Source organism: Cherax quadricarinatus, chromosome 22 (assembly GCF_038502225.1).
Source record: "Cherax quadricarinatus isolate ZL_2023a chromosome 22, ASM3850222v1, whole genome shotgun sequence".
Lineage (NCBI taxonomy): Eukaryota > Metazoa > Arthropoda > Malacostraca > Decapoda > Parastacidae > Cherax > Cherax quadricarinatus.
The window spans coordinates 7650521-7677703 of NC_091313.1; the positions used below are offsets into that span (position 1 = coordinate 7650521).

At 42.7% G+C, this 27183-nt stretch overlaps 1 protein-coding gene across 1 annotated transcript in view; it reads left to right on the forward strand.

The window, feature by feature from the left end:
- LOC128689793 (uncharacterized) overlaps nucleotides 1-27183 on the forward strand; it is a 137354-nt gene that overhangs the window by 29346 nt on the left and 80825 nt on the right. The window contains exons 6-8 of the mRNA XM_053778271.2: nucleotides 29-169; nucleotides 12768-12773; nucleotides 23625-23750. Of these exons, the coding sequence (XP_053634246.2) occupies nucleotides 29-169; nucleotides 12768-12773; nucleotides 23625-23750 (273 nt within the window). The remainder of the gene's footprint in view (nucleotides 1-28; nucleotides 170-12767; nucleotides 12774-23624; nucleotides 23751-27183) is intronic.

Below are 27183 nucleotides of genomic sequence, written 5' to 3' on the forward strand. Positions count from 1 at the left end.
CTTAACATCCGTCTTTTCTCTCCCTCAGTCACTTGGAGATGGTAAGCAGCCACTGCGACACAGCTTATTGTCACAAGGACGCCTGCAGGAGTTCTATCCAGGATATTTACAAGTTCCTGCTGGATATTAACCAAGATCTCGCCCTCAAGATTGCTCTCTGTGTCTGCAGGTCAGTAGGTCTCCTCAGCCTCCTTCCAACATCTAGTGTCTTCCTCAATCACTTCGTGTTATGGTAAACTACAGCAGTTTGAAGATGTTAATAGGTCTCCCCTTCCTCCTCCCAGCACTCAACATCAATAACACCTTGCTAGTGGCATATTACAGTATTTCAATAGGGGATATTCTAGTATACACAAAATCATTTCCTTGTCTCCAAGCTTTGGTAATAGCAGTTGTGATATTTACAGAGCACTTTGACCGTGTCTGCAGGCCATGAAGACGCGCCAACATCCTTCTATCTCTCATTATAAAGCTGGATTATTTATGTTTCAGAGTTCTCACTCCCTAATGCTATACATACTGCTCAGTCTATTCTAGTTGGAAATGTTGGAAAATGGCTCCCAAAATGTATATTCAAGAGCTCTGGTTCGTTAATAATCTGAGTTTGGAAGCACAAGCTTCCAGTCTCTCGTTGCCTGCCAGGAGAGAGACGAGGGATTATCCACTGTCTGTTGAACAACAAAGCTGTCCGGCTCTATCCAGCTTCACACACGAGCTATGTTTCAGAAACATATTTTAAATATATTTCATACAATTATATAACAAGTTCTAAAGGAGAGATTGGGTGATGAAGTGTCTCAACTGAAATGTAAAACACAGAGAGCACCTGGGACTAAAGGTCATTCTATCCTGTCAGTAATTTCACACACAACTGCATGCTAACCACCAGCAATTTATAACTCCCTTCACTCCTTTCCTCTTGCTAACCATTTACGCAGGTGCACATAATAAAACAATAATATGAAATAGTGACCAGAGCGAACATTAGTGAGACAGTTCCATGTGAGGGAAGTCAGTTATCCAGGGATCTCCCTCCTGGACGCTCGCTTGACCTTCATAAAAGTTATTATGAAAGAAACTTTGTCAGATAAGTGTAACAGGGGATAGTATACAAAGCAAAATTATTTTGACTGTGAAAAAAATAAGAATCTTCAACTATAAAAGTTTATATTATATATCATCGAAAATGTAATAAAAACAGTTATATTAAAAATAACGAAATTCATGTCAACCGTGTGTATTAGGCTTCTCTTCAATAAATGTGTGGCCGGCAGTCAGTCTTCCTGAAACTGCAGATCTGAAATTAAACCATGAATAAAATTTCAATTAATTTACTCATTTAAGCTATCAACCAATTTTTATTATAATACTAAATGACTTTCATGTTCAAGCAAACACCGAGTCACAGTCACAGCTGAAGGACGACTTTCATACAGAGCTTCCTCGCTGTCAGCACCACCACAGCTGAAGGACGACTTTCATACACAGCTTCCTCGCTGTCAGCACCACCACAGCTGAAGGACAACTTTCATACAGAGCTTCCTCGCTGTCAGCACCACCACAGCTGAAGGATGACTTTCATACAGAGCTTCCTCGCTGTCAGCACCACCACAGCTGAAGGATGACTTTCATACAGAGCTTCCTCGCTGTCATCACCACCACAGCTGAAGGACGACTTTCATACAGAGCTTCCTCGCTGTCAGCACCACCACAGCTGAAGGACGACTTTCATACAGAGCTTCCTCGCTGTCAGCACCACCACAGCTGAAGAACGACTTTCATACAGAGCTTCCTCGCTGTCATCACCACCACAGCTGAAGGACGACTTTCATACAGAGCTTCCTCGCTGTCAGCACCACCACAGCTGAAGGACGACTTTCATACACAGCTTCCTCGCTGTCAGCACCACCACAGCTGAAGGATGACTTTCATACACAGCTTCCTCGCTGTCAGCATCACCACAGCTGAAGGATGACTTTCATACACAGCTTCCTCGCTGTCAGCACCACCACAGCTGAAGGATGACTTTCATACACAGCTTCCTCGCTGTCAGCACCACCACAGCTGAAGGACGACTTTCATACACAGCTTCCTCGCTGTCAGCGCCACCACAGCTGAAGGACGACTTTCATACAGAGCTTCCACGCTGTCAGCACCACCACAGCTGAAGAACGACTTTCATACAGAGCTTCCTCGCTGTCAGCACCACCACAGCTGAAGGACGACTTTCATACAGAGCTTCTTCGCTGTCATCACCACCACAGCTGAAAGAGACTTTCACACACAGCTTCCACGCTGTCAGCACCACCATAGCTGAGACTTTCATACACAGCTTCCACGCTGTCAGCACCACCACAGCTGAAAGAGACTTTCATACACAGCTTCCACGCTGTCAGCACCACCACAGCTGAAAGAGACTTTCATACACAGCTTCCACGCTGTCAGCACCACCACAGCTGAAAGAGACTTTCATACACAGCTTCCACGCTGTCAGCACCACCACAGCTTCCACGCTGTCAGCACCACCACAGCTTCCACGCTGTCAGCACCACCACAGCTTCCACGCTGTCAGCATCACCACAGCTTCCACGCTGTCAGCATCACCACAGCTTCCACGCTGTCAGCACCACCACAGCTTCCACGCTGTCAGCACCACCACAGCTGAAAGAGACTTTCATACACAGCTTCCACGCTGTCAGCACCACCACAGCTGAAAGAGACTTTCATACACAGCTTCCACGCTGTCAGCACCACCACAGCTTCCACGCTGTCAGCACCACCACAGCTTCCACACTGTCAGCACCACCACAGCTCCCACGCTGTCAGCATCACCACAGCTTCCACGCTGTCAGCACCACCACAGCTTCCACGCTGTCAGCACCACCACAGCTTCCACGCTATCAGCACCACCACAGCTTCCACGCTGTCAGCACCACTACAGCTTCCACGCTGTCAGCACCACCACAGCTTCCACGCTGTCAGCACCACCACAGCTTCCACGCTGTCAGCACCACCACAGCTTCCACGCTGTCAGCATCACCACAGCTTCCACGCTGTCAGCATCACCACAGCTTCCACGCTGTCAGCATCACCACAGCTTCCACGCTGTCAGCATCACCACAGCTTCCACGCTGTCAGCATCACCACAGCTTCCACGCTGTCAGCATCACCACAGCTTCCACGCTGTCAGCATCACCACAGCTTCCACGCTGTCAGCATCACTACAGCTTCCACGCTGTCAGCATCACCACAGCTTCCACGCTGTCAGCATCACCACAACTTCCACGCTGTCAGCATCACCACAGCTTCCACGCTGTCAGCATCACCACAGCTTCCACGCTGTCAGCATCACCACAGCTTCCACGCTGTCAGCATCACCACAGCTTCCACGCTGTCAGCATCACCACAGCTTCCACGCTGTCAGCACCACCACAGCTTCCACGCTGTCAGCACCACCACAGCTTCCACGCTGTCAGCATCACCACAGCTTCCACGCTGTCAGCATCACCACAGCTTCCACGCTGTCAGCATCACCACAGCTTGCACGCTGTCAGCATCACCACAGCTTCCACGCTGTCAGCACCACCACAGCTTCCACGCTGTCAGCATCACCACAGCTTCCACGCTGTCAGCACCACCACAGCTTCCACGCTGTCAGCACCACCACAGCTTCCACGCTGTCAGCACCACCACAGCTTCCACGCTGTCAGCACCACCACAGCTTCCACGCTGTCAGCACCACCACAGCTTCCACGCTGTCAGCATCACCACAGCTTCCAGACTAAAGTGAAAAAAAAAGACTTGCTTCTCCGGGTTAATTTATGTTAACCTAAATTAACCTATATTCGCGTCTAGTTAATCGCCATTGCCGAAACTAGGTGTAGAAACTAGGTGTAGAAACTAGGTGTAGTTAGGTAGCTGCTCGACTAGATTATTATTATTATAATCAAGGGGGAAGCGCTAAACCCATAGGATTATACAGCGCCCAGGGGAGGGGGGGATGTGGAAGGCATTCAGGCTTAATTCGGGGAACTGGAGCACAGATCCAATTCCCTAAATCAAGAGCCCCTCACCAACATCAAGGAACCTTCCATGAGGGGTGCTCGACTAGAGAAAGATATTATCATGTTGTATAACCCAGTTGCCTGTGTTTTAATATGCGCAATATGAACACTGTAGAGTGAGGCATAAGTTTATAATGCAATTAAATATTATCAGTGAAAATTTGAAGCGAATCAGAAAAGGCATTTAAGTAAAAAATGGCAAAGGAGGACAAATACAGCCCAAACCTAATTCAAAGATTCCAGTAATAAACACCAAGTTTGAAGCCAAACTGAAGAGGCATTCTCTTGTTATCTCAGATGATGGCTGGCAGAACAGTACGGTATGTTTTTTTTTTTTCATTGTTAAAAATTACGGTTCAAAATTATATATGGTATTTCTGGTAGGTGCGAAATGTACCGTACCGGCAACTTTGTCTCAGAGACAAATATCTTAAAATACACCAGCATATTAAGCCGAAAGTCGCTCAGAAGTTGCATTGTCAAATTAATTATCAGCGTTGATTTGTTGAACCTAATCTGACTAGACTGAAGCTGCATGAAAACGAATATTTCAATTATTGCAGTTTCTTTAATAAACAAGCAAATTAGGACAAGGTAAAATTAAATCAGACTTTCCCTAAGAAAGATCAGCATTGAAAGTTTAAGTAATCAAGTTTTATTTAGGCTTTGAGTAAGATAAGATAAGATTTCGTTCGGATTTTTAACCCCGGAGGGTTAGCCACCCAGGATAACCCAAGAAAGTCAGTGCGTCATCGAGGACTGTCTAACTTATTTCCATTGGGGTCCTCAATCTTGTCCCCCAGGATGCGACCCACACCAGTCGACTAACACCCAGGTACCTATTTGCTGCTAGGTGAACAGGACAACAGGTGTAAGGAAACGTGGAACCCGGGCCCTCCGTGTGTGAAGCGGGGAGCTTTAGCCACCAGGCTAAGTATATAAAAAGCATCTATTTTACAATGGTTTGGAAGGCAGGCAGATATTATAAGTATATAAAACGTACACAATGTAGCTGCAGCCTCGGATAACACAGTCTGACACTAACTTATTCCTAAGACATTATCCAATTATCTCGCAGAAACTAATTTGTTTACAAAAATTGGCATATTTAAACCAACACAGCCTAAAATTAAGGGTCAGCTTCCCTTGAGGAAAACATATCCACACTAAAGTTTGAAGACGACCAGAAAATGCATTATGCTGTTATTGGAAATAATTAAAACTGCAGCTACACAGACTAAACCCCAAAGTCCGTCATTTATTTCATAAGATTCATCAGACATTGATGGTTGATTCTGTTCTGATTTTATTTATACAGCTCTAACTGCTAAACTAGTTGGGGTAACATAACGCTTAGACAATGAGAGACATTCGGATTCGATTCAAGGATGGAGAGAATAAGTCCAGTTTCTTGGATCAAGAGCCATTCACCAACATCAAAGCATACCCACTAAAAGAGGAATACCCCAGATACCTAATGCAAAAAAAATATATATATATACCATTTTGAGAATAAACGTAGAAAAAATGGCCTACGAAGGATACACGAATGTTGAAATTCCAAGGCTGATCAGAAGAGGCTTTCCAAAGTTATCATGTGATACCAGTTCCGTGAATGTTCTATATGAAACTGAACAGAGAAGAGCTGCACTTGTCAAGTGTCACACGAACCTTCACCGTGTAATTGTTGACCAGAGGGTTGAAAACTGGAAGTCAAACACATAAGGCATTCTGAAGATATTAATGAAAGTCTTGGAGCAACTTAGTGAAAGAGAAGATCACTCTACTTAACGATACAACTGATTATAATAATATCGTGCAAAAATATTGTATTTAAGTGTTCATTAAACATGTGAAAATTTGAAATGTCATAACACTGAGAGGTTTCGATATTTCAAATATTTGATTTTATGTTTTTTAGGAAAGTCAAATTTTATTTGGTAAGGCAACAGTTAGGCATCTTTGTTACGAAACGTTTCGCCTACACAGTAGGCTTCTTCAGTCGAATACAGAAAGTAGGCAGGAGCAGTAGAGATGTGAAGACGATGTATCAGTCCATCACCCTTGAAGACGTAGATTTCTGTACTCGACTGAAGAAGCCTACTGTATAGGCGAAACGTTTCGGAACAAAGTTGCCTAACTGTTGCCTATGTGTCTTACTTACCAACCTGTCGGTATTGTATACTGGCAAACTGGCATCTACACACACCAGATTCAACAGAAAAACACTCTTAATTTACACAACCATTTAGTGTTTGAAGCCGATCTGTAATGGCATTCTTTACTTTATACATAAAAATCTCATAATTTAATAGTGGCAGATTAAAATTTATACAGCTCAAAGTAGATGCTAGACATAAAAGATCTTTGTCAGTATTTACTTTAAATCCAGCGATTCCAGGCAGACTAGATCTGCGGTTCAGTCTGCGTCAGTGTTAACATTCTGACGTTAATCACAAGAGGCATTGTTTAATTATTTAACGGATATCAGCATCACAGTTTATTTAATAAAATTAGCAAATTAAGTCCAATGCAACCCAACAACAATATTAAATCTTGCTTTCAAGGAAATACATAGCTGCTGAAAGTTAGAAGGTGACCACACGAGGCTGTCTCCAGTTATCCTGCAGACTGCACCCATTCAGTTTTTTTAATATTATTTTAGTATATTGACAAATTTATACCTACATGAAGAAGACTGCGCAGTGTCCTGACTGTCAGCAGCGTCCTGACTGTTAGCAGCGTCCTGACTGTTAGCAGCGTCCTGACTGTTAGCAGCATCCTGACTGTTAGCAGCGTCCTGACTGTTAGCAGCATCTTGACTGTCAGCAGCGTCACTCACCAAATACTGAATGTTACGATGATGCCCACAAACTGTGGAAAAGGTCACTTGTGTACAGTTCAGGACATTTATTAATGGAAACTTTTCGCCACCAGTGACTGAAGTCGCTGCTGGTGGCGAAATGTTTCCCTTTTCTACACTTACTTATTTATATTTAATATGATACAACATAACTATCCTACATACATAACTATCCTGATAGCATAATTATCCTACACCTCTTATTACTAAAATGCATCTTTTTTGAAGGTTTGAAGCCGATCAGAAGAGTCTTTCTTAAGTTATCCCACAAAACTGAAATTTCAGAATATAAAACACAGCGCGGTTCGTAAGGTTGAGGCATGTGTTAATAGTTGCATGAACCCTGCCCTCGGTACAGTAAACCACCCTTAAAAAGTTGAAGCCGATCGAATGAGGCGTTCTCAAGGTACAAGGAAGTTTGGAGGAAGAAAGCTCGGGCAACCACATCGAGCCAACCATTCTGGGACATCTAATGAACGAGCGGCTTGTGTCTGGCAGCTCAGGATGTTCTTCCCTGGAACGTTGGTAACCCCACGCTCCTTGTTGGTGTCAATGACAGCTGGAACTTGTGTTGGAGCAGAGTGCAGGTCTAGAGCCTCCACCAGGCTTGTGTTGGAGAGAGTCCAGGTCTAGAGCCTCCACCAGGCTTGTGTTGGAGAGAGTCCAGGTCTAGGGCTTCCACCAGGCTTGTGTTGAAGGAGAGTCTAGGTCCAGGGCCTCCACCAGGCTTGTTGGAGAGAGTCCAGGTCTAGGGCCTCCACCAGGCTTGTGTTGGAGAGAGTCCAGGTCTAGGGCTTCCACCAGGCTTGGTGGAGAGAGTCCAGGTCTAGGGCTTCCACCAGGCTTGTTGGAGAGAGTCCAGGTCTAGGGCTTCCACCAGGCTTGTTGGAGAGAGTCCAGGTCTAGGGCCTCCACCAGGCTTGTTGGAGAGAGTCCAGGTCTAGGGCTTCCACCAGGCTTGTGTTGGAGAGAGTCCAGGTCTAGGGCCTCCACCAGGCTTGTGATGGAGAGAGTCTAGGTCTAGGACCTTCATCACACTTGTGTTGGAGGAGAGTCCAGGTCAAGGGCCTCCATCACGCTTATGTTGGAGAGAAGAGTCCAGGGCTGCACCAGGTTTGTGTTGGAGGAGAGTCCAGGTCTAGGACCTCCATTAGCTTGTGTTGGAGGAGAGTCCAGGTCTAAGGCCTCCACCAGGCTTGTATTGAAGGAGAGTTCAGGTCGAGGGCCTCCATCATGCTTGTGTTGGAGGAGAGTCCAGGTCTAAGGCCTCCATCAGGCTTGTGTTGAAGGAGAGTCCAAGTCGAGGGCCTCCGTCATGCTTGTGTTGGAGGAGAGTCCAGGTCTAGGGCAGCCATCATGCTTGTGTTGGAGGAGAGTCCAGGTCCGGGTCCTCCACCAGGCTTGTGTTGGAGGAGAGTCTAGGTCTAGGGCGTCCACAAGGCTTGTGCTGGAGGAGAGTCTAGGTCTAGGGCGTCCACCAGGCTTGTGTTGGAGGAGAGTCTAGGTCCAGGGCCTCCGCCAGGCTTGTGATGGAGGAGAGTCTACGTCTAGGGCCTCCACCAGGCTTGTGATGGAGGAGAGTCTAGGTCTAGGGCCTCCGCCAGGCTTGTGTTGAAGGAGAGTCTAGGTCCAGGGCCTCCACCAGGCTTGTGTTGGAGGAGAATCTAGGTCTAGGGCGTCCACCAGGCTTGTGTTGGAGGAGAGTCTAGGTCTAGGGCCTCCACCAAGCTTGTGTTGGAGGAGAGTCTAGGTCTAGGGCCTCTACCAGGCTTGTGCTGGAGGAGAGTCTCGGTCTAGGGCCTCCACCAGGCTTGTGTTGGAGGAGAGTTTAGGTCTAGGGCCTCCACCAGGCCCACGGTACTTACCTGGGTCTTAGATGCTAAATAAACAAACTTTTCTCATTCTCTGGAGAAAGGTTTACTGACAAGAGTTTTCCTGGAAAGTTGTGGCAGTGTGTGTGAGAAACTCAGGCTGTATAATGCTCTCTTTTATCAATTACCGACTAACACAAACATGATGGTCTTCATCACTGAGTTTAACTTCATACATATTCTTTCTTCTTTCATTTTTTTCTTTTCGGTTGAGTAAGTTCTGTGAATACCACACCAAACTTACTTGACCATTTTCTTTACCCATGTGAGCATGACTCTTGCTCAGGCTCTAGACTAGTGCTTCCCAGCCTTTTTTGTTTCATGTCCCACCTCAACACCTCAAAAAAAATTATGTGCTTCCCTAGTATAAAAGCAAATTTGGGTGTTGAATCAGACACTGTTCCATCTAAAACTCTATTTGTACCCTTATTCCCGGACATTTCATCAGAGAGAAGCTGTAAAATACTGTCTTTAAGGTCACTCATGAGTAACGCGCGCGTGGAGTCTCCACACATTACACAAATAACCTGCGCATAGGAGCTTACGACGACGTTTCGGTCCGATTTGGACCATTTACAGGGTCACACTGTGAGACTATATAAATGGTCCAAGTGGGACCGAAACGTTGTCATAAGCTTCTTTCATCCCCAAAACATTCAGAATATCCCAAAATATTCCAGTTACCCCCAAAACATTCAGATTACCCCTAACATTCCAGCTGCCTCCCCTTCCAATCAAATTATTCCCAAAACATTCAAATTACTCCTAAAACATTCAATTTACCCCAAAACATACATCACTTCACTCACCACCTTGGGACCCCCAGTCTGAATTGTTCCTGCGATGTAATTCTTTGCTTCCATTCTGTCCACTCCTTCCATTCCCTCAAATCTCCACCGGTTTTTGACCCCTAAAACATTCAAATTATCCCCAAAACATTCTTATTACCTCCAAAAACATTCAACTTGCCTCCCTGTGGGGCGTAACCCTCCCCCCCCCCTCACTGGGTATCACTGTTCTAAACTCGAGAAACTTGTCAGTTACAGCCTAAGTATACCAGCCTCTACATTAACTTACTAGGAAGCAACATATGCAACATCTAGTTATTTTCACTGAAGAGACTGTTGTACTACATGTTTAGCGTTTGCTTATGATTTTAATAATAATAATAATAATAATAATAATAATTGTCCTGCACATCAACATAACATCTGGTCCACTATATGAGCATGACTTAACAATCACCAGGACTCAGATCTTCCTCTATCATGCCTGTGATGTACCCATGACGGGTTTGGAGATTTTTCCTACTCTCGCAGCCCGGCCCTGGACCAGGTTAGTCTGGTGCTTGTTTGGTCAGCTAGGCTGTTGTTGTTCGTGGCCCGTTGGCCCCCACATCCGTCACAGCCTGGTTGATTCGGCACTTGGTGGAGAAAACTAGTAATATGTTAAAAAGTCTGGGACCACGTATGTTGATATAATATCGTATTATGCCCACGGTATCCCTGCCTTTCACTGAATCGCTGACATCAGCGCAGTAAGTGTTCAGACAGGTAATAGCATTGTTGTGACGGCTGATTGTAAAATACACTTGCGCTGTCGTAAACGGTACATAAAGCAACATCACATCGAGAATCAACAAAAGAAAAACGGTTCCTCCAAACTCTGAGCGAAGAAAAGGGCAGATGTATCTGCTGGACCTATCAATAAGTCTTGTTGCCTCTTCTGTGTAATTCAATTTGTCTTTGGAGGTTCAGACTACATTATTGTTATTATAATCAAAAAATGAGGTTCAGACTACAGGTACGTTAAGACGGCCTCCTGTGCCAAGACCAATCTTGAATGTTGTTAGTCATTTTGATGATTGGTCAGTTACTGTGAAACGACGTGTTGAATACTATGGTGGTGATCTTCATGCTGCTAACTGCGTATCTCACAATGAAGAAGATTAAGACACATGTAGAACACTTAGGTATCTTTATTGATGAAACGTTTCGCCTACACAGTAGGCTTCTTCAGTGAAATACAAAGGGACCAGTAGAAATGAAATAAAGATGATGTAATCAGTCCATCAACCATGGAGAAAAATTACTTGAGGTGGTCAGACTGACCACCTCAAATACTTTTTCTCCAAGATCCAGTGTCCATTTCCGTAATGGGTATGATTCACTACTGCAATTTCAGGAAGGAATAAATGCAAAACTCAGAACATCTGGATGGCCTGAAGAGGACTGATCAAGAGCAGTTATTATTCAGGAAGTGTGTGTATCTAGAGATGAATTATGAAGAACAGTTGACGATCTCATACCTTCAGGGCAAAATGAAAGATGTTCGGACTGTAAAGGCTCGGTTCCTTATGGTCATTACTATGTAAAAAAACAAACTAAAGAAACAATACGGAGATTGTCATATCGCAGAGAGGAATAGCTTGAACAACAGTGGCAGTTAGAGAGAAATCATTAAATATACTTCGTCCTTACTATTAAAATGCGCAACGATAATCTGATGAAGAAGCGTAAAAAAAAAAAGAAAAAAAAAACATAATTGAGACAGCAGCAAGGCTGGTCAGGAGCGATTTCAAATTAAATGTACTTTACATTACTGATAACTACCCACATGCTGAGAATCTTAAAACTTACTCTGCACTGGGCCTCCTTCCAGAGACACTACGAAATGTGTTGAAGTATCTGTGGATAAAAATACGCATCATAAAGTAGCCAGTATTGGGCAGTCCATAGTACAAGCAGTAAGACCGCGGACTGTCATCGCACTATTACAAATAAGCCTACGTCTACAGCTGCATCACATGTATCAGTGCAAATTCTGGTGGACACTCTTCATGAGAGGGGGCGCGGCTCTTCGTACGGTGATGTGCTTCGCTTTGACAAGAATGCTGCAAGCTATGTCACACCAGATTTATTAGTTGAAAACAAATATACTAGACTTGCCATTATTTTCTGGTGAATGTAGATCTCAATATTCGTACCGTCGAGGGTTAATACACATTGTACGTGATGGATATGTTAGCTGTGTTGACCCCAGGGAGGTAGACGATGCATCTTGTCGATAGACAAAACATTTCTGAACTGAACATTGTAGAGATGTCCAAATTTGATACCAGCGAGTATCGTTTCGCCCTCCATGTACTTTGAAACATCAAGTTTCAAAAACTTCCCAGTCTCTTAAACTGTGAAATGAGGACTGATATCTTATGGGAACCTTCATTCCATTGCAAACAGCCAGTTCCAAATTGGCAGAGGATGATGACTATCATTCATTAGAGGCATACACATCCCGGTCAGTCCACCATTTTGCATTTGCCCACGATCAATATGTGTCCCTGGGACAAAACTTACACTCTGTCCACGTTAGAGCTCCTCACCAGCCTGGCCATCAGACACCATGTCCCTCCAGTTTTAACATTTGATCAACCCCTCAGTGTTACACCGCGGAGTAGCCATTTGAAGATCATTCTAGTGCTTGATAGATTTCAAGCATTCATAAATCTGTTTGGAGCATTAGGTACACAGATGGAGGGCACAGGACTTACAAGCGTTTTAGAAGTGGTTTACGGTGAGAATGCTGTGGTGCCTAGGATGGCCGGTAAATCAGTTCAAAAGACATTCCGAAGCCATCTTCTGAAGAAGTGTGTTCATCAAATGAGTATGAAATCTGTGGTAAATGAAAATACTGAATTTGTTTCACTAGTAGAGGAAACTAAGGAAAAAGTATTCGTCCTAATTGAAGGGTCACACCACTCTTCAAAGTCTTACAACGGCCAATAGTCGCTAGAATCAGTACTTAATCCATAACTAGTCATTTGTGAGTAGGATACTGTACGAACCCTGATCAAAGAAGATCGCAACTGGTCTTGGCTGAGTTCCTTGCATGCTGTTTCCAACGCCTTATCAATATTTGCTCCAGCAAGACATTACAACTACTGGAAGTTTGAGCATCTCTACATCTAAGCAATAAGTGAGATTGAGAGCAAACAACCAGATGTTTACAGGAAGTTTCAGGAAGATTTTCATGTCATATATCAAATTAGTTTTGCGCAAGCCTCTGTTGCGATCTAGTCATCAAGCAAACGCTTTTCTAGTCACTAAAACTACAAACAGCTTGACTCTTGGAAGTAATAATAGCGAGCATTGTGGACAATGTTATCCCCCGTAATGTCCGAGTTCAACACTGCCATGGAGAACTCACTGATCTCACGTACATCACAAAGATTCATCTGAATTGAAAGAGATACATTAAACATTCCGAAGATAAACAAAGCTGATTTCATATCTACTTTTCTCCTCTGACCCTTCATTGAGAAATATCATCAATGGTATGGTGGCGAGAGACGTCAATATGCATGAATACTAATCCGTTGGAAGAAACGTCAACAGAATGATTGGACAGTCTATATTTTCCTTCTGTTTTTAGAGAACAAAGCCAAGACTCAGGGAAATTTATCTGCTGTCAAAGTTACTCATAACAGATCATTGACTTGGCCTACTGTTCCAGTTATTTCTTGTAGTATATAAAGCAGATCTGTGTCTAGAGGTGATGAAATATGAACTGAGTCCATATCTGTCACCTACTTGTTTTGAGTCATCGATGACCATTTTAACAAGATGCCATGCGAAGCAACATCAGATGTTATCACGAAAACTGAAAAATGTGTGCTTGACGGAGGCTCCTTACTGCTAAAGATGAAGTGGAAGGGAGATACGTACGGTAAAATAGCCAAAGCATATACTGACTTTACCAGTTAGCACTTTGGGGCAGCAACTGCTGTGTTTGACTGGGATGAAGCAAGTCCCTCGTTAAAGGATAGCTCACACCAGAGACGGGGATAAACCACTAATTATTCGGTTGTGAACTTTACCAGTGAAACTGAATTTGAAGAGAAACAGGATGAATTCATTTCAAGGGGAAGTAACAAGAAATAACTAATCAGCTTAATAAGTGATGAACTGAGGAGGGTGGGCTATAGGGTCATTCAAGTTGAAGGGGACGCTGGTGTGGACATCACTGCGACCATAGTTAACACTGCATGTACACATTCCACCACGCTGTTTGAAGAGAACGCTGACTTGTTAATTCTTCTACATTACTCCACAGCACATGGCAAGCCACTGTATTGTAAATTACACAGTCAAGAGACATTTCAAGAGTACATCAGCTGAATACAAGGCGTTCTTGATAGTGAGTTGTGTTCACAACTGTTATTTATTTATACCTTCACAGGATGCAATTCAGTCCCATATATATGGTGTTGGAAAAAATTCAGTCTTCCAATATCTCGTGGAAGGTGATCCCGTCCTCCAATCGTGCACAAATGCATTCACTTTACCAGACAAGAATGACTCTGACATAGAACAATCTGGGCAGGTAAGCGATAGCTGTTGTGTTTGGTGAGAAGAGCACAGGTTCTCTGTCAGTCTTGTGTTATAACATAGTGACTAGGAAAGTCGTCTCAGCTAAATCATTTGTTATGCTCGAACGTCTTCCCAACTAAGTCTTCCGCAACATTCCATTGTCTCGAGGTGTATTTTCCGACCATGACATGGCTGCAGATAGAGAGTGATGTTGATTCTTCGCGCTGGAACTGGAGACTGGAAGACAACCAAATTGAATCCATGATGTTTTATATGTATACTGCACCTGACACTCTATGATTCATTGCATTTGCGAAAGTGGCTGCAATACTGCTAGCCCTGTCCCCCTGTGCATGTACTTATGTATGTGGATCATGCCGACATGCGTCTTGTTAGAGTCTTAACAAGCAATTTTCAGTGAAACTAGAAGACACTTTTGAGCATTGAACCGAGACCTTGAAAGTGACACTTAATGTTGAGAATTTTTGGCCTTACCTGCTGTGTTCATTATAAATATATAATGAACACTTAGCTGATAAATGACAGCAAATCGTCTACACAGCCGCCCCTGCAGACGAGGTCTAGAAGCTGTCGAAACCATCACAACAGTGGGCTGTCAAGAGATACAAATTGTAAGTATAAATTACCCCTAGGGGGTGTTATGTCAGCATATTTCATTCGATGATGGCTGACGAATACTTACTTGTTTGGACTCAAAAGTCCACACCTTACTGCCGATTATAGGTTGATTACAAACTCCTTGTGACTCAAGAATTGCGCAATCCCCCGATCTACAAGAAATTCGTAACATACCTTGCTCTTTGTAACTTGAACTATGGTGTTCTCAACACCTTCGACAGATATCGGTGACTTGATAGAAGCTGAAGTGTCCTTGGATGTCCACGTCTTCCATTGTCTAGGAAACGCACACTGGTACACTATGTTCAACAAGATTCGTCTTTATTGTTCACAATGTATCACAAGAGAAGCTGATCACACCTCTCTTATGTTTATCGTGTTCTGCGAGACACTTTATTCACACTAACGCACAGATCAGTGTTCTTTGTTGGTTATCCTGGCGTCAGTGTGACTCTCTCTAGAGTCAAAAGTAATCTGGCCAGACGCCACAGTGCTCCATGCCGTCACTGCCCTAATACACAAAAAAAACGCTGACCTAGTACCTTGCATCCTTGTCACCTCCTCGATGAAGCAAAGCAGAATGTTTGTTTCTTGCTGTCTTAATCATAGACAACAATGTACACTAGTTTTACTATGGTAATAAAGTGGGAGCAGGATTTTCCTTAATTGTCCTGCTAAGTAAGAGATGTACTGTCTCTTATAAAAATACACGTTGCAACACTGGACTGCAAGGAGCAGAGGTCATTTGACCACGCATACGGCATCTGTGATCAATTACTCACTCTAGCAGTAAACAAGACGCTCGCCCCCTCTGAGTGGCCCCTCAGGGCTGAGAGGGCTGAAGGGGGCTGAAGGGGGCTGATACCCCCCTCCTGGAGAAAATTTCTCCACACTGGGGGGCGGCGGAGGTTCGCTGCAGGTGAACTATTCATCACTTAACATTAATTTGATTTTCTCACTCGCCACCACTGCTGCTTGTCTTTTCTGAACAGCTTTAGTCTGTGCGGTGTCTGGAGAATCACTAATTTTGTTTTCAACACTGTGTAATTCTAACGGCACTAGTTTGTTTATTGTCCGCTTATTCACTACACCTTTGCTCAAAACATCAACTGTCCTAATGATTCCATTTGCATCAGGATATATGGTCACAATTTTTCCAAGTGGCCATTGGGACCTCGGACCATCATTGTCGATAACCACTATGTCACCAGGTCTTAAGGACTTATGATTTTCAGGAATACCAGCTCCATAGAAGTGTTCTCTCAATGAGGTGAGATAGTCTTCTCGCCAAATTTTCTCCCAACGTTCAATCACTTTATTAAGGTGTTTGAATTTACGTCTGAGTTGCTCAGGTTCGAAATAAGTAGGATCCTCTATGATTTCTTTATCATTCATGGGAGGAACAGGTTCGAGCCTTCTGCCATGGAGTAAATGAGATGGACTTAACACTTCTAAATTGTCCAGATCATCGGTAACATAAGTTAGAGGTCTGTTGTTGACTCTATTTTCTATTTCAGTCACAACTGTACGGAATTCTTCTAAGTCTATTCTTTGACGATGAAGAGTCTTCCTTAAACAACGCTTTACAATGCCGATCATTCTTTCATAAAATCCGCCGTGCCATGGAGATTTAGGAGGAATGTATCTCCAACGACATCTGCGTTGATTCAGCATCTGTTGTACTTCTGGTTGATCAAAGATCTTGCTTATATAAGCAGCACCAGCAATAAAGTTCGTTGCATTGTCTGAAATCATCAGTCTGGGACATCCCCTTCTGGCTGCAAACCTTCTGAATAATTTGATAAAGGTTTCAGCAGACATGTCAGTGGCTACTTCTAGATGTACTGCTCTAGTTGTAGCACAAGTGAACAAACAGATGTACACCTTGATGGGAACTTTGTCAACAGTGTTGGTTAAAATTATTGGTCCAGTATAATCTACACCTGTCACCTCAAATGGAGTGATATGACAAACTCTTTCAGAGGGATATGGAGGTGGACCTGGATACTGACATACTCGCATATCGTAGTGACGACAAGTAATACAGTCCTTTATTTGTTTTTTCACACTTTGTCGACCTTGAGGTATCCAGTAGGATTGTCGTATATGACAAAGTGTGTCAGTTACCCCACCATGTAACACGTTACTGTGGGCGTTTTGCACAATCAGTTATGTTAGCCAATGATTCTTGGGGATCAATATTGGATGTATGGCTTCTTTAGGTAGTGAAGAATTATGAATTCTTCCTCGACATCTTATAATCTTTTCTGAGTCGAGATAAAGTCCTAAAGAATTAATCATAACAGGTTTCTTTGGGGATTTATCTTGTGTTTCTAGAAATTAATATTCTGTAGAGAAAACGTCTTTCTGTATTAGTTTCACCCAGTATTTAATGGGTTCAAGACATTCATAATCAGGTTTTATTCCTTTAATGAATTTAAAGACAAGAGCTGTAACTCTTAAGAGTTTACCCAAAGATGAGTATTCAGATCCATCAATGACTATTTCTGGTGTGTCTGCAGTATTTACACAACTTATTTCTGCTGTGTTCAAGCAGACTGTTTCTTCTGGCATAATGTGAGCTTTTTGCTGAGGCCAGTTATTTTCATCAGAGAGCCAGTTCGGTCCGTGGAGCCATAATTTATTATCCACAAATTTCTTGAGTGGGACACCACGTGACAACATGTCAGCTGGATTCTCTTGGGTAGAGACGTGGAGAAAGAGATAATCTCTCTGCATCTCTTTTATTTCTGCTACTCTGTTCTGTACATAGACCAACTTACTCTTATTATTTCTTAACCACTGGAGAACTGCCTCATTATCACTCCAGATCACGGTTTTCTCAATAGTGAGATGATCAAGTACTTTGTTGAGATAGACAGCTAATTTTGTACCTACATAGAGTGCTGTCAGTTCCAATTGTGGTACTGTTCTGACCTTCAAGGGTGCTACCCTGGTCTTTGAAGTAATTAGTGTACTTCCTTCAGCATTACTCATGTAAGCTACAGCGCCATAACCTCTGGTTGACGCATCACAGAACACATGTAATGTGTAATTGTTTCCTTCTTGACCTATTTGTCTGGGAAATTTAATTTGATGAAGTTGTTTAAACTCCTTGGATATTTCATCCCATGCTTGACTCATTTCTAGAGGCAAGTTCTCATCCCATCCAATTTTGAGTTTCCATGCATCTTGCATAAGCATTTTACCCTTTATGGTAATTGGTGAGACGAGTCCTAGAGGATCAAAACATTGTGATACCTCTGACAGTAAACTACGTTTAGTGAGTGTACTGCATGATTTATTGTTTATCTTTTTGAGACTCAGAGTATCTTCCTGTGTGTTCCAATTAAGTCCCAGCATATTGTTGCAATCAGGAATTTCAGTTTCAGGGAAATCTTCTTTGATAAGTTCCCTTAATTGCTTTGAATTTGTATTCCACATCCTTAGAGGCATATTTGCTTCTTTCATCTCCTTGTTAGCTTCTCTGTATAAGGATTTCAAATCCTCCTCTTTATTCACAGTACCTTGAAGATTGTCCACATAGAAACTTTTCTTTAAGACTTCTTTGAAGGGACTTTCAGATTTCTTCAAATGTGTATTTAGAGTAGCTTCTAGTAAGAATGGAGAGGATGTTGCACCAAATAATACTGATTTAAAACGATAAGTTTTCACAGGACTTTGAGGATCATGTGGATTTTCAGGCCACAAGAATCGAGTATAATCTCTATCTATTTCTTGTAGTCCTACTCTTAAGAAAGCTTTGGAAATATCAGCCGTGTAGGCATATGGGTTTGTGCGAAATTTCATAAGCACGTCTCCAAGCTTCTCAGTTAGTGAGGGTCCGGTCATCAGTCATTAAGACTTGCTACATCTTTATTTGCACGTGCGCTGCAATTATATACAACACGTAGTTGAGTGGTTTCAGAATCTTTTCTGACTCCATGGTGCGGGAGATAATGAGCGTTTGTCTTCAACTTATCTTCGACTATTTCCTCAATGAATTTATTGTCCAACTGTTCTTGTATGATATTATCATAAACAGTCAGTAGCTCTGGATTCTTCCTGAGCTCATGTATTTGTGCTTTCATCTGTCCGAAAGCCATGCGATAATTGCTAGGTAGATGTGGTGGATTTAATTTCCATGGTAACCTAACCCAATACTGTCCATCTTTATATTTGACAGTGTCCAAATATTGGTTATAAGTCTGAGACTCTTGTGGGCTTGGTTTATTTACATCAATACCTATCGCATCTAAATCCCACAACTTATCAACTGGTTCATTCATTTCTTCCAGTAATGATAATTTTTGCTGTGGTACATGATCAGCGGTTATTCTCGTAACTAGTACATTTTCCACTGAATCAATATCAGCTTCTTTCCCACTTTGAGAGGGAATGGGACCACATATCATGTGGCCTCCTGCTGTTTTCAGCAAGTGAACATCATGTTTACTTACTATATTTTGCACAAAACAGTGATAATAATCACTTCCAATGATTAAATCAATTGGACTAATTGTGTCCGTCTGTATGTCAGGACAGGCTAACTTGACCTTAGCTGCTTTCAGTGCTGCAACTGTTTCTTTTAATCCCTGGATCTGCACAGACTTAGGCAAATCATCTACTACCACAGCTTCTACTGTCTTTTTCCTGTTTCCTAGACCAACAGTGATTTTGGCTAGGTCATATGTCTGTTTACCAGAATTGTGGAAAAAACCAGCTATATCTAACTGTATTTTGGCATAGGGTTGTTTATTCAGTTTCTGCAACACTGATCTTCTTATGAAGGACCTTTGTGAGCCTTGATCAAATAGTGTTAGCACATTGGTTTTGTGTAATTTATTAGATAACTCAACTCGAGCTATCGGGAGAGCAGTTGCTTTAAACTTATCTCTCACATTTAATGCTATTGCTTGTTGACTTCCTGATTCTGTGGAAGTCTGCTGCTGTTCAGCAAAAGTATTTGGGCATAATGCTGTATGATGCATACCCTTGCATTTAAAACACTTCTTCAGTGAGCATTTCCCTCCCTTGTGTTCACCTAAACACTTGATGCATCTTTTCAGCTGATGAACACGTTGTTTACGTGTCTCCATTGATGTGTATTGACTACAATACTGTGCCCAATGTGTTCCATCACAAAGTACACATTTTGGAGTACGTTTATGTGTGACAGTTGGTTTACTGTCTGTTGTATTCACAGCTTGATAAATGCCTATATGGGATTTCCCATTATGTGGTTTAGTGGGAGTAGGTATACTCTTTTTATACTGAGTTGAAGGTTTATTATCCACTGGATTTGTGGATTTTTCATCTTGTCTCGTTGCTTGCATGCATGAAACTATTGTTTGTAAACCATTGCTAATTTCTTCACAAGTGAAATAGCGTTTATTGAACATAATATTTAATCGTTCAATAGTTTGTGGTGACAACTTATCTTGTACAATACCACTGATAAACCAATCACATTGTCTTAGGTCATATTTAGCATCTAGAGATCTGAGACTATTGTCTAATGTAATTCTAAATGCCTGTAAGTCTGAAAAACAATGTTTGGGTGGCTTCAAGCTTGATATTAAGACTGCATGTCTAACTCTAGCCTTGTCAGCATCGAAGTAATTGTCTGCTAAGACACGTAAGGCTATTTGATAATTACCTTTAACCACCGGAAATGACTTAATCAGTTCATAGGGTTCTCCCTTCACAAGACATTTAAGGTAATTGAACTTAGCAATCTCATCTATGTCAGTTCGTGAATTTACTATGGATTGAAAACCACTAATGAATTCTTCATAATTATGACCTTGGAAAATAGGTAATGACAATGTAGGTAAGCTTGGTAATGGGACACTTGTTGTTACAGGTGTAACAGTTGTTTGACCACTAGTAGTAGGTCTCTGTGACAGAGTTTTACGGCAGATAGCCTGTACTCCTGTCCACCTTAATTGTAGATCACTAAAAGTATCCAAAACATTTTTAATTTCATCTTCAGATGGATCTGATTCAAGGAATTTATTTTCATAATGTGTATAGTCTGAATTAATTATTTCCAGACGCTGTGTAAATAATCCAAACTTGACCTCAAGATCATCAAAATCTATGTTTGTATCTTGAGTTAATCCTATACAGACTGAAATTAGATTTTCTAATTGTGTAATCTTAGTCTGTAAAGACTGAAACTGAGTTTTCAAACAAGCCATTTTAATGGTATACTGAAAATTCTAGCACCACACTTAGAGTGTTTAAAAAACACTGTACTGCTATAAACAGCTGAGTTTTTGTTATGCTTAAGTCAGCAATAATCGAGTCAGACACTACTGACCCACTAAGCTTAACCTCAGGGTTAATGACCATGAGGGTACAGGGTACATGTGGCTGATGTTTACGGCTTAGAGTTTGCTGTGTCAGCCTGCCCATGATGATTAATCGTAAATAACGATGTTATACACTTCATTCACTATACACTATAAATGTCACTGTATAACTGTAAATCACACGTGAATATTACTTACACATATATAAATTTCACTGTTAATATATATTTGAAAGCTTACACTTTATATATAAGTTCCTTTAATATAACAGGTAGATCTATAAGAAACAAACTTTAACACAATCTTGTCTCTTAATTTCTGTCTATAAACATTATAAACACTGTGTATGTATACACTCACACAAACATCATCACTTGGGTTGTGTTGTTGTCTTTAGTCAGCAATTTCTCGAGATTGGAGCAGTGGGTGCAGGATGTGGGTGAGTCACCCAGCTCCCGTTTTCTTTGGGTGTCCGCTGGGTGAGCGCCCGTTTTCTTTTGGGTGAACGCTGGGTGAGCGCCCGTTTTCTTTTGGCTGCCCATTCTCTGTGATTGAGTCTGGAGGGACTCATTTATACTGATTTATATTGTAAAACACTAGTTTTACAGCTTTTTTCGAAGGACCTTGGCTCATAGGTTATTTGTACACTGTAGTACAACATGTTTGGACCACAGTGTGGTCTTTATCCGGTTCGAGCACGACCAAAAACTCTGTTGAGAATTTTTGGCCTTACCTGCTGTGTTCATTATAAATATATAATGAACACTTAGCTGATAAATGACAGCAAATCGTCTACACAGCCGCCCCTGCAGACGAGGTCTAGAAGCTGTCGAAACCATCACAACAGTGGGCTGTCAAGAGATACAAATTGTAAGTATAAATTACCCCTAGGGGGTGTTATGTCAGCATATTTCATTCGATGATGGCTGACGAATACTTACTTGTTTGGACTCAAAAGTCCACACCTTACTGCCGATTATAGGTTGATTACAAACTCCTTGTGACTCAAGAATTGCGCAATCCCCCGATCTACAAGAAATTCGTAACATACCTTGCTCTTTGTAACTTGAACTATGGTGTTCTCAACACCTTCGACAGATATCGGTGACTTGATAGAAGCTGAAGTGTCCTTGGATGTCCACGTCTTCCATTGTCTAGGAAACGCACACTGGTACACTATGTTCAACAAGATTCGTCTTTATTGTTCACAATGTATCACAAGAGAAGCTGATCACACCTCTCTTATGTTTATCGTGTTCTGCGAGACACTTTATTCACACTAACGCACAGATCAGTGTTCTTTGTTGGTTATCCTGGCGTCAGTGTGACTCTCTCTAGAGTCAAAAGTAATCTGGCCAGACGCCACAGTGCTCCATGCCGTCACTGCCCTAATACACAAAAAAAAACGCTGACCTAGTACCTTGCATCCTTGTCACCTCCTCGATGAAGCAAAGCAGAATGTTTGTTTCTTGCTGTCTTAATCATAGACAACAATGTACACTAGTTTTTCTATTGTAATAAAGTGGGAGCAGGATTTTCCTTAATTGTCCTGCTAAGTAAGAGATGTACTGTCTCTTATAAAAATACACGTTGCAACACCGCTGCAAGGAGCAGAGGTCATTTGACCACGCATACGGCATCTGTGATCAATTACTCACTCTAGCAGTAAACAAGACGCTCGCCCCCTCTGAGTGGCCCCTCAGGGCTGAGAGGGCTGAAGGGGGCTGATACCCCCCTCCTGGAGAAAATTTCTCCACACTTAACTTTTTTTTTTTACTGTTACATTTTTGTATGTTTTTAAAAAATTATTATGATTTTTATTTAGTAATATTTTGCCCTGTATCCTTCAGTACATTCTCTCAAATACATCATTCTGAAACAAGAGTTTTTGTTTTCTTTGTCCCTAAAACCGCTTTTCATGTGAAATAATTTTGGAGTTGAAAAATGATATGGCGATACCGACAAGATGTGGAATAAGACATTTATGTACAGTTCAGGACATTTATTAAAGGTAACGTTTCGCCACATATTAGAACTGAAGAAGCCACTCATGGCGAAACGTTTCCTCTAATAAATATCTTTTTCCAGAATTTTGGAATTATTGATGCTGGTTCCTTCATTCATGACTATTGGCCACAATCCTTGACTTAAGAGTCTGAGTAATCGTAAAGAAATTCTAGTGGCACTAATGACTTTCTTGACGCCTTAAAACACTCGGTTAGATACGAAAATGTAACCGAGGGTCATCTTGGAGCTAAGCCAATTCTAACCCCCTTCCGGTGGTCATATTTTGCAAGACTTCTATTTCGGTCGTTCATACACCCAGCACCCACAAAACAAATCTTTTGCTAGAATTCTGGGGAGATTCTGTGATAATTTTGAAACGGGCAGAAACATTAATGCTGTAAATTGTATCATATACTTGTAGAAATAAATATTATCATTATTTATTATTATTATTATTAATTAATTAATTACTATTGCAGGGACAGCACTGACAGGAGTCAGGCGCGGTGTGTGCGCGCTCAGCGTCGCCTACACCCGCCCTGTGCTCAGTTGTCCGAGTCTGTGTCTGACAGTCAGTGTCACAACCTGGGTCGTGACTGCCGTTCTGACCGTGTCTGCAGGTAATACTTAACTGCCACTTACTAGACACGCGGCAACTTCTAGTTTAGTAAAATATTCTACTAATAATTCCTCTGCTCTTGTATTGTGCAGTTTTACACAGAAAACTAAACCCTGGCATATCACTAAGTAGTAATATAACGACAGTTGTTGTAGTACTGTGCAGTAAGTACAACCAATAACAGCACGACATATCACTAGCTGTACAAAGACGTAAGTATTTTTTTTTCATTTAACGAAATTATATACATTAACGATGTGCTGCTACTCTATTCTATAATTATAACAGGCTGACTTCCTTTTTTCTGGGATTAAAAACTGAAAATTTTTCAGGGCAAAATTACATTTCTTTTCAGGGTAGACTGTTACATAAAGCAGTGGTTATTTGTGTTACAAAATAGGTTAATCGCTTACTACTTTGTTTTCAACTGTGGCTGTTATACTTGTAGACAGTAAGCCTTCATGGCTAGTTTCCAAAGTTTCCACCAAAGAGCAGGTCTCTAGGTAAACATACCCAGACCTGCCTCGCTCCCACTTTCCACCAAGTCAACCTAGAGTCAACAACACTCCACTCCTCTCTCTCCCCCTCGGGCACTGCCCTCTGGGCCGCCCAAGACATTTAAACACACTGCCTGTGTACCACTAACCCAAATAAAGTAAGGAGTCTTCAAAGCCTTATCATTGATCCCCGCTACCAAACACACACGTAATCTTTCGACGATATTGGTGATAGCAGTGGGACCAGCAGTTGTGTTGCCAGGAGAGAGGAAGCAAGCATGAAGATGTTGTCTCCACTTCATCACCCCACACGACTTCAGGGCAACTCACAGAGTTGTCCCGAAGTCGTGTCTGCAAGTTTCATCACCCAGACACAGGATAAGCAGGATCCAGGCCGAAATTTGCTGAATTTTCCTCGAGAAATCTTCGCAGCATCACCCTGTGTCTTGTCGGTGTCCCACGCTGTTCTTCAGTTACGTGTTCAGCATCACCTGCGTGTTTCTGCTGTTGTTGTTCAGCTCAGTACGGCTATTTCAGCAAGTGAGAGGTGGGTTTGTGTGGTGCTCTGCATCTAGTGTGGTTGATTCTCCAAGTGGGTATACACAAATAACCCGCACATAGAAGAGAGGAGCTTTCGACGACGTTTCGGTCCGACTTGGACCATTTACAAAGTGGGTATGTGGGGGTGCAGAGGCTGTGGCCGGATCCTCCCTCACTACAAACCATCCACGCTGATCTCACACCATAGACTACTGCGCTATCACTCCCTCTCTGCTGTTTTTATGAATTCAGGGTGAATTCTTTGCCATAGCTGAGTATCCGAGTGCTTGAGGTCACTCTAAGCCACGTGGATCAAGAAGCCACGTGTGGTTGAGGCCACGTGGAGCGAGCCATGTGAGTTAATAATCCACATATCGAAAGCCACATGCTGTTGTCTGCTGCCTGGCATCACCCATGACATCATGCTGCCCACATCACTCCCCTGATGTCACAATGCTGCCCGTCACTCCAGGACGTCACTTCATGACGTCTGCCTGACGTCATCCTGGACATTGCCTGACATCACCTCGTGATGTCACCCACGATGCTGCCCGACGTCACCTCGCAATGTCACCTAGGACGTCTGCCCGACTTCATCTTGCAGTGTCACCCTGGATGTCTGCCTGGCGTCACCTCGTGATGTCACCCCACAACATCATGCCTGACATCACTACATGATGTTACATGGACAGTGTTATAGTTTCATAGTGAGCAATTTGTTGCAGTATTGTCAAGAATGATTGAGAGAAGATATATGTCACGTGTTAATTACTCTCAGTGTTCCTTACCAGTGTTCTCACATGTTCATAAATGCCTTAATGTCGCTTTTTGCACAGAAAAGTATCTTTTGCTAGTGCAAGCCATGTTGTAACCGCATGTGCAATGCGGGTGAGTGCAGTTTTCCATGTGTCCTGATGTGTGGTCTGAGCCCAGACCATTGGTAACACCCTCGTGTTACATGTCACCCGTTGTGACTGTTGGCAACTGATATTAGTCAGTCCAGGCGTCAGTTTGCGAGCATCTAAGCACCATGTACAGAAAGCTCTTATGCTCACCATTCATAGATGCCATGTCCGAGTCGTACCTATTACAACTCCCCATTGAGACTCGTTTCACTCCACCTCCTTACCATCAGAGTGCAGTTATGTGTAGAAAGCTAGTCTGAGGACGCTTAGACTAACCTATGCTATGACTCCAACTCTGTCAAGAGGATGACATCGTCAAGCCGCAGTAGCCCTGTCGGCAGGCGACTGTCTGACTCGTGTTACAGCTTCAGTGAGCAGCTTGCACAAAGTATGATGTCACTTTAACTGCTAGCCCGCTCACTCCAGTTATGGTGTATGCTGCTACGACTACCAGATATTTCCCAGATATTTCGCCTGAGTCGTCCCTGCCACGACTCCACACTTGCCGGCAGTGACAGCCCCAGTGACAGTACCAATCGAGAAATATCAGCTTGAGTTGCTTGCCAGAAGAAGTCCTGCCCATTTGCCAAGTACTGACGACACCTTACTCGCGGGCACCAGCAGGTTGTGCCCCAGGTTGAGTAAACCCTGGAGCAACTACTCCACAATGACTGCTTTACCATTCCAGAGGAGACCATACCCTGTTACGTCACAATGCAGCTGCAGCAATGTCTCCTGTGTTGCAGTATCTGTCCAGATGCAGGAAGGCGTGCAGTGATGCCCGCCGAGGCTCACTGCCTTGGACCACGATATTTAGCACACCCCACCTTTTTTTTCTTCCCTCCCTGTAGGAAGTTTTTTTTTTTTGTCCATGTCCACACACACACACACACACACATTATATATATATATATATATATATATATATATATATATATATATATATATATATATATATAATTTGTGTTCTATAACTTGTTCCTGCGAGAGAGAGACCGAGTTTTTTTGTCAGTCAAGCATGGTCGAGGATGACCATGGGTAGGTGGCCAAGCAAAATGTAGACAGTAAGCCTACATGGCTAGTTTCCAAAGTTTCCACCAGAGAGCAGGTCTCTAGGTAAGCATACCCAAACCTTCCTCGCTCTCACTTGCCGCCAACTTAACCTAGAGTCAACAACACTCCACTCCTCTCTCCCTCGCGGGCATGGGCCGCTAGGTCGCCCAGGGCACTTAAACACACTGCTTGTGTACCACGAACCCAAATAAAGTAAGGAGCCTCCGAAGCCTTATTCATCATCGCCATGCACAGGATACAATTCATCGACGCTACACTGCCACAGTTGAAAGTGAATATTATTATAAATATTAGTACATAATACACTGATACTTATTTAATATTTCACGTATTAGGTATTTCCGTTACAGGGAAAACAAGGCCAATTTTTTCTGCTCCCCTCAACCCGTCATGCTTCTATGGTCTAGCATCTAGTAAT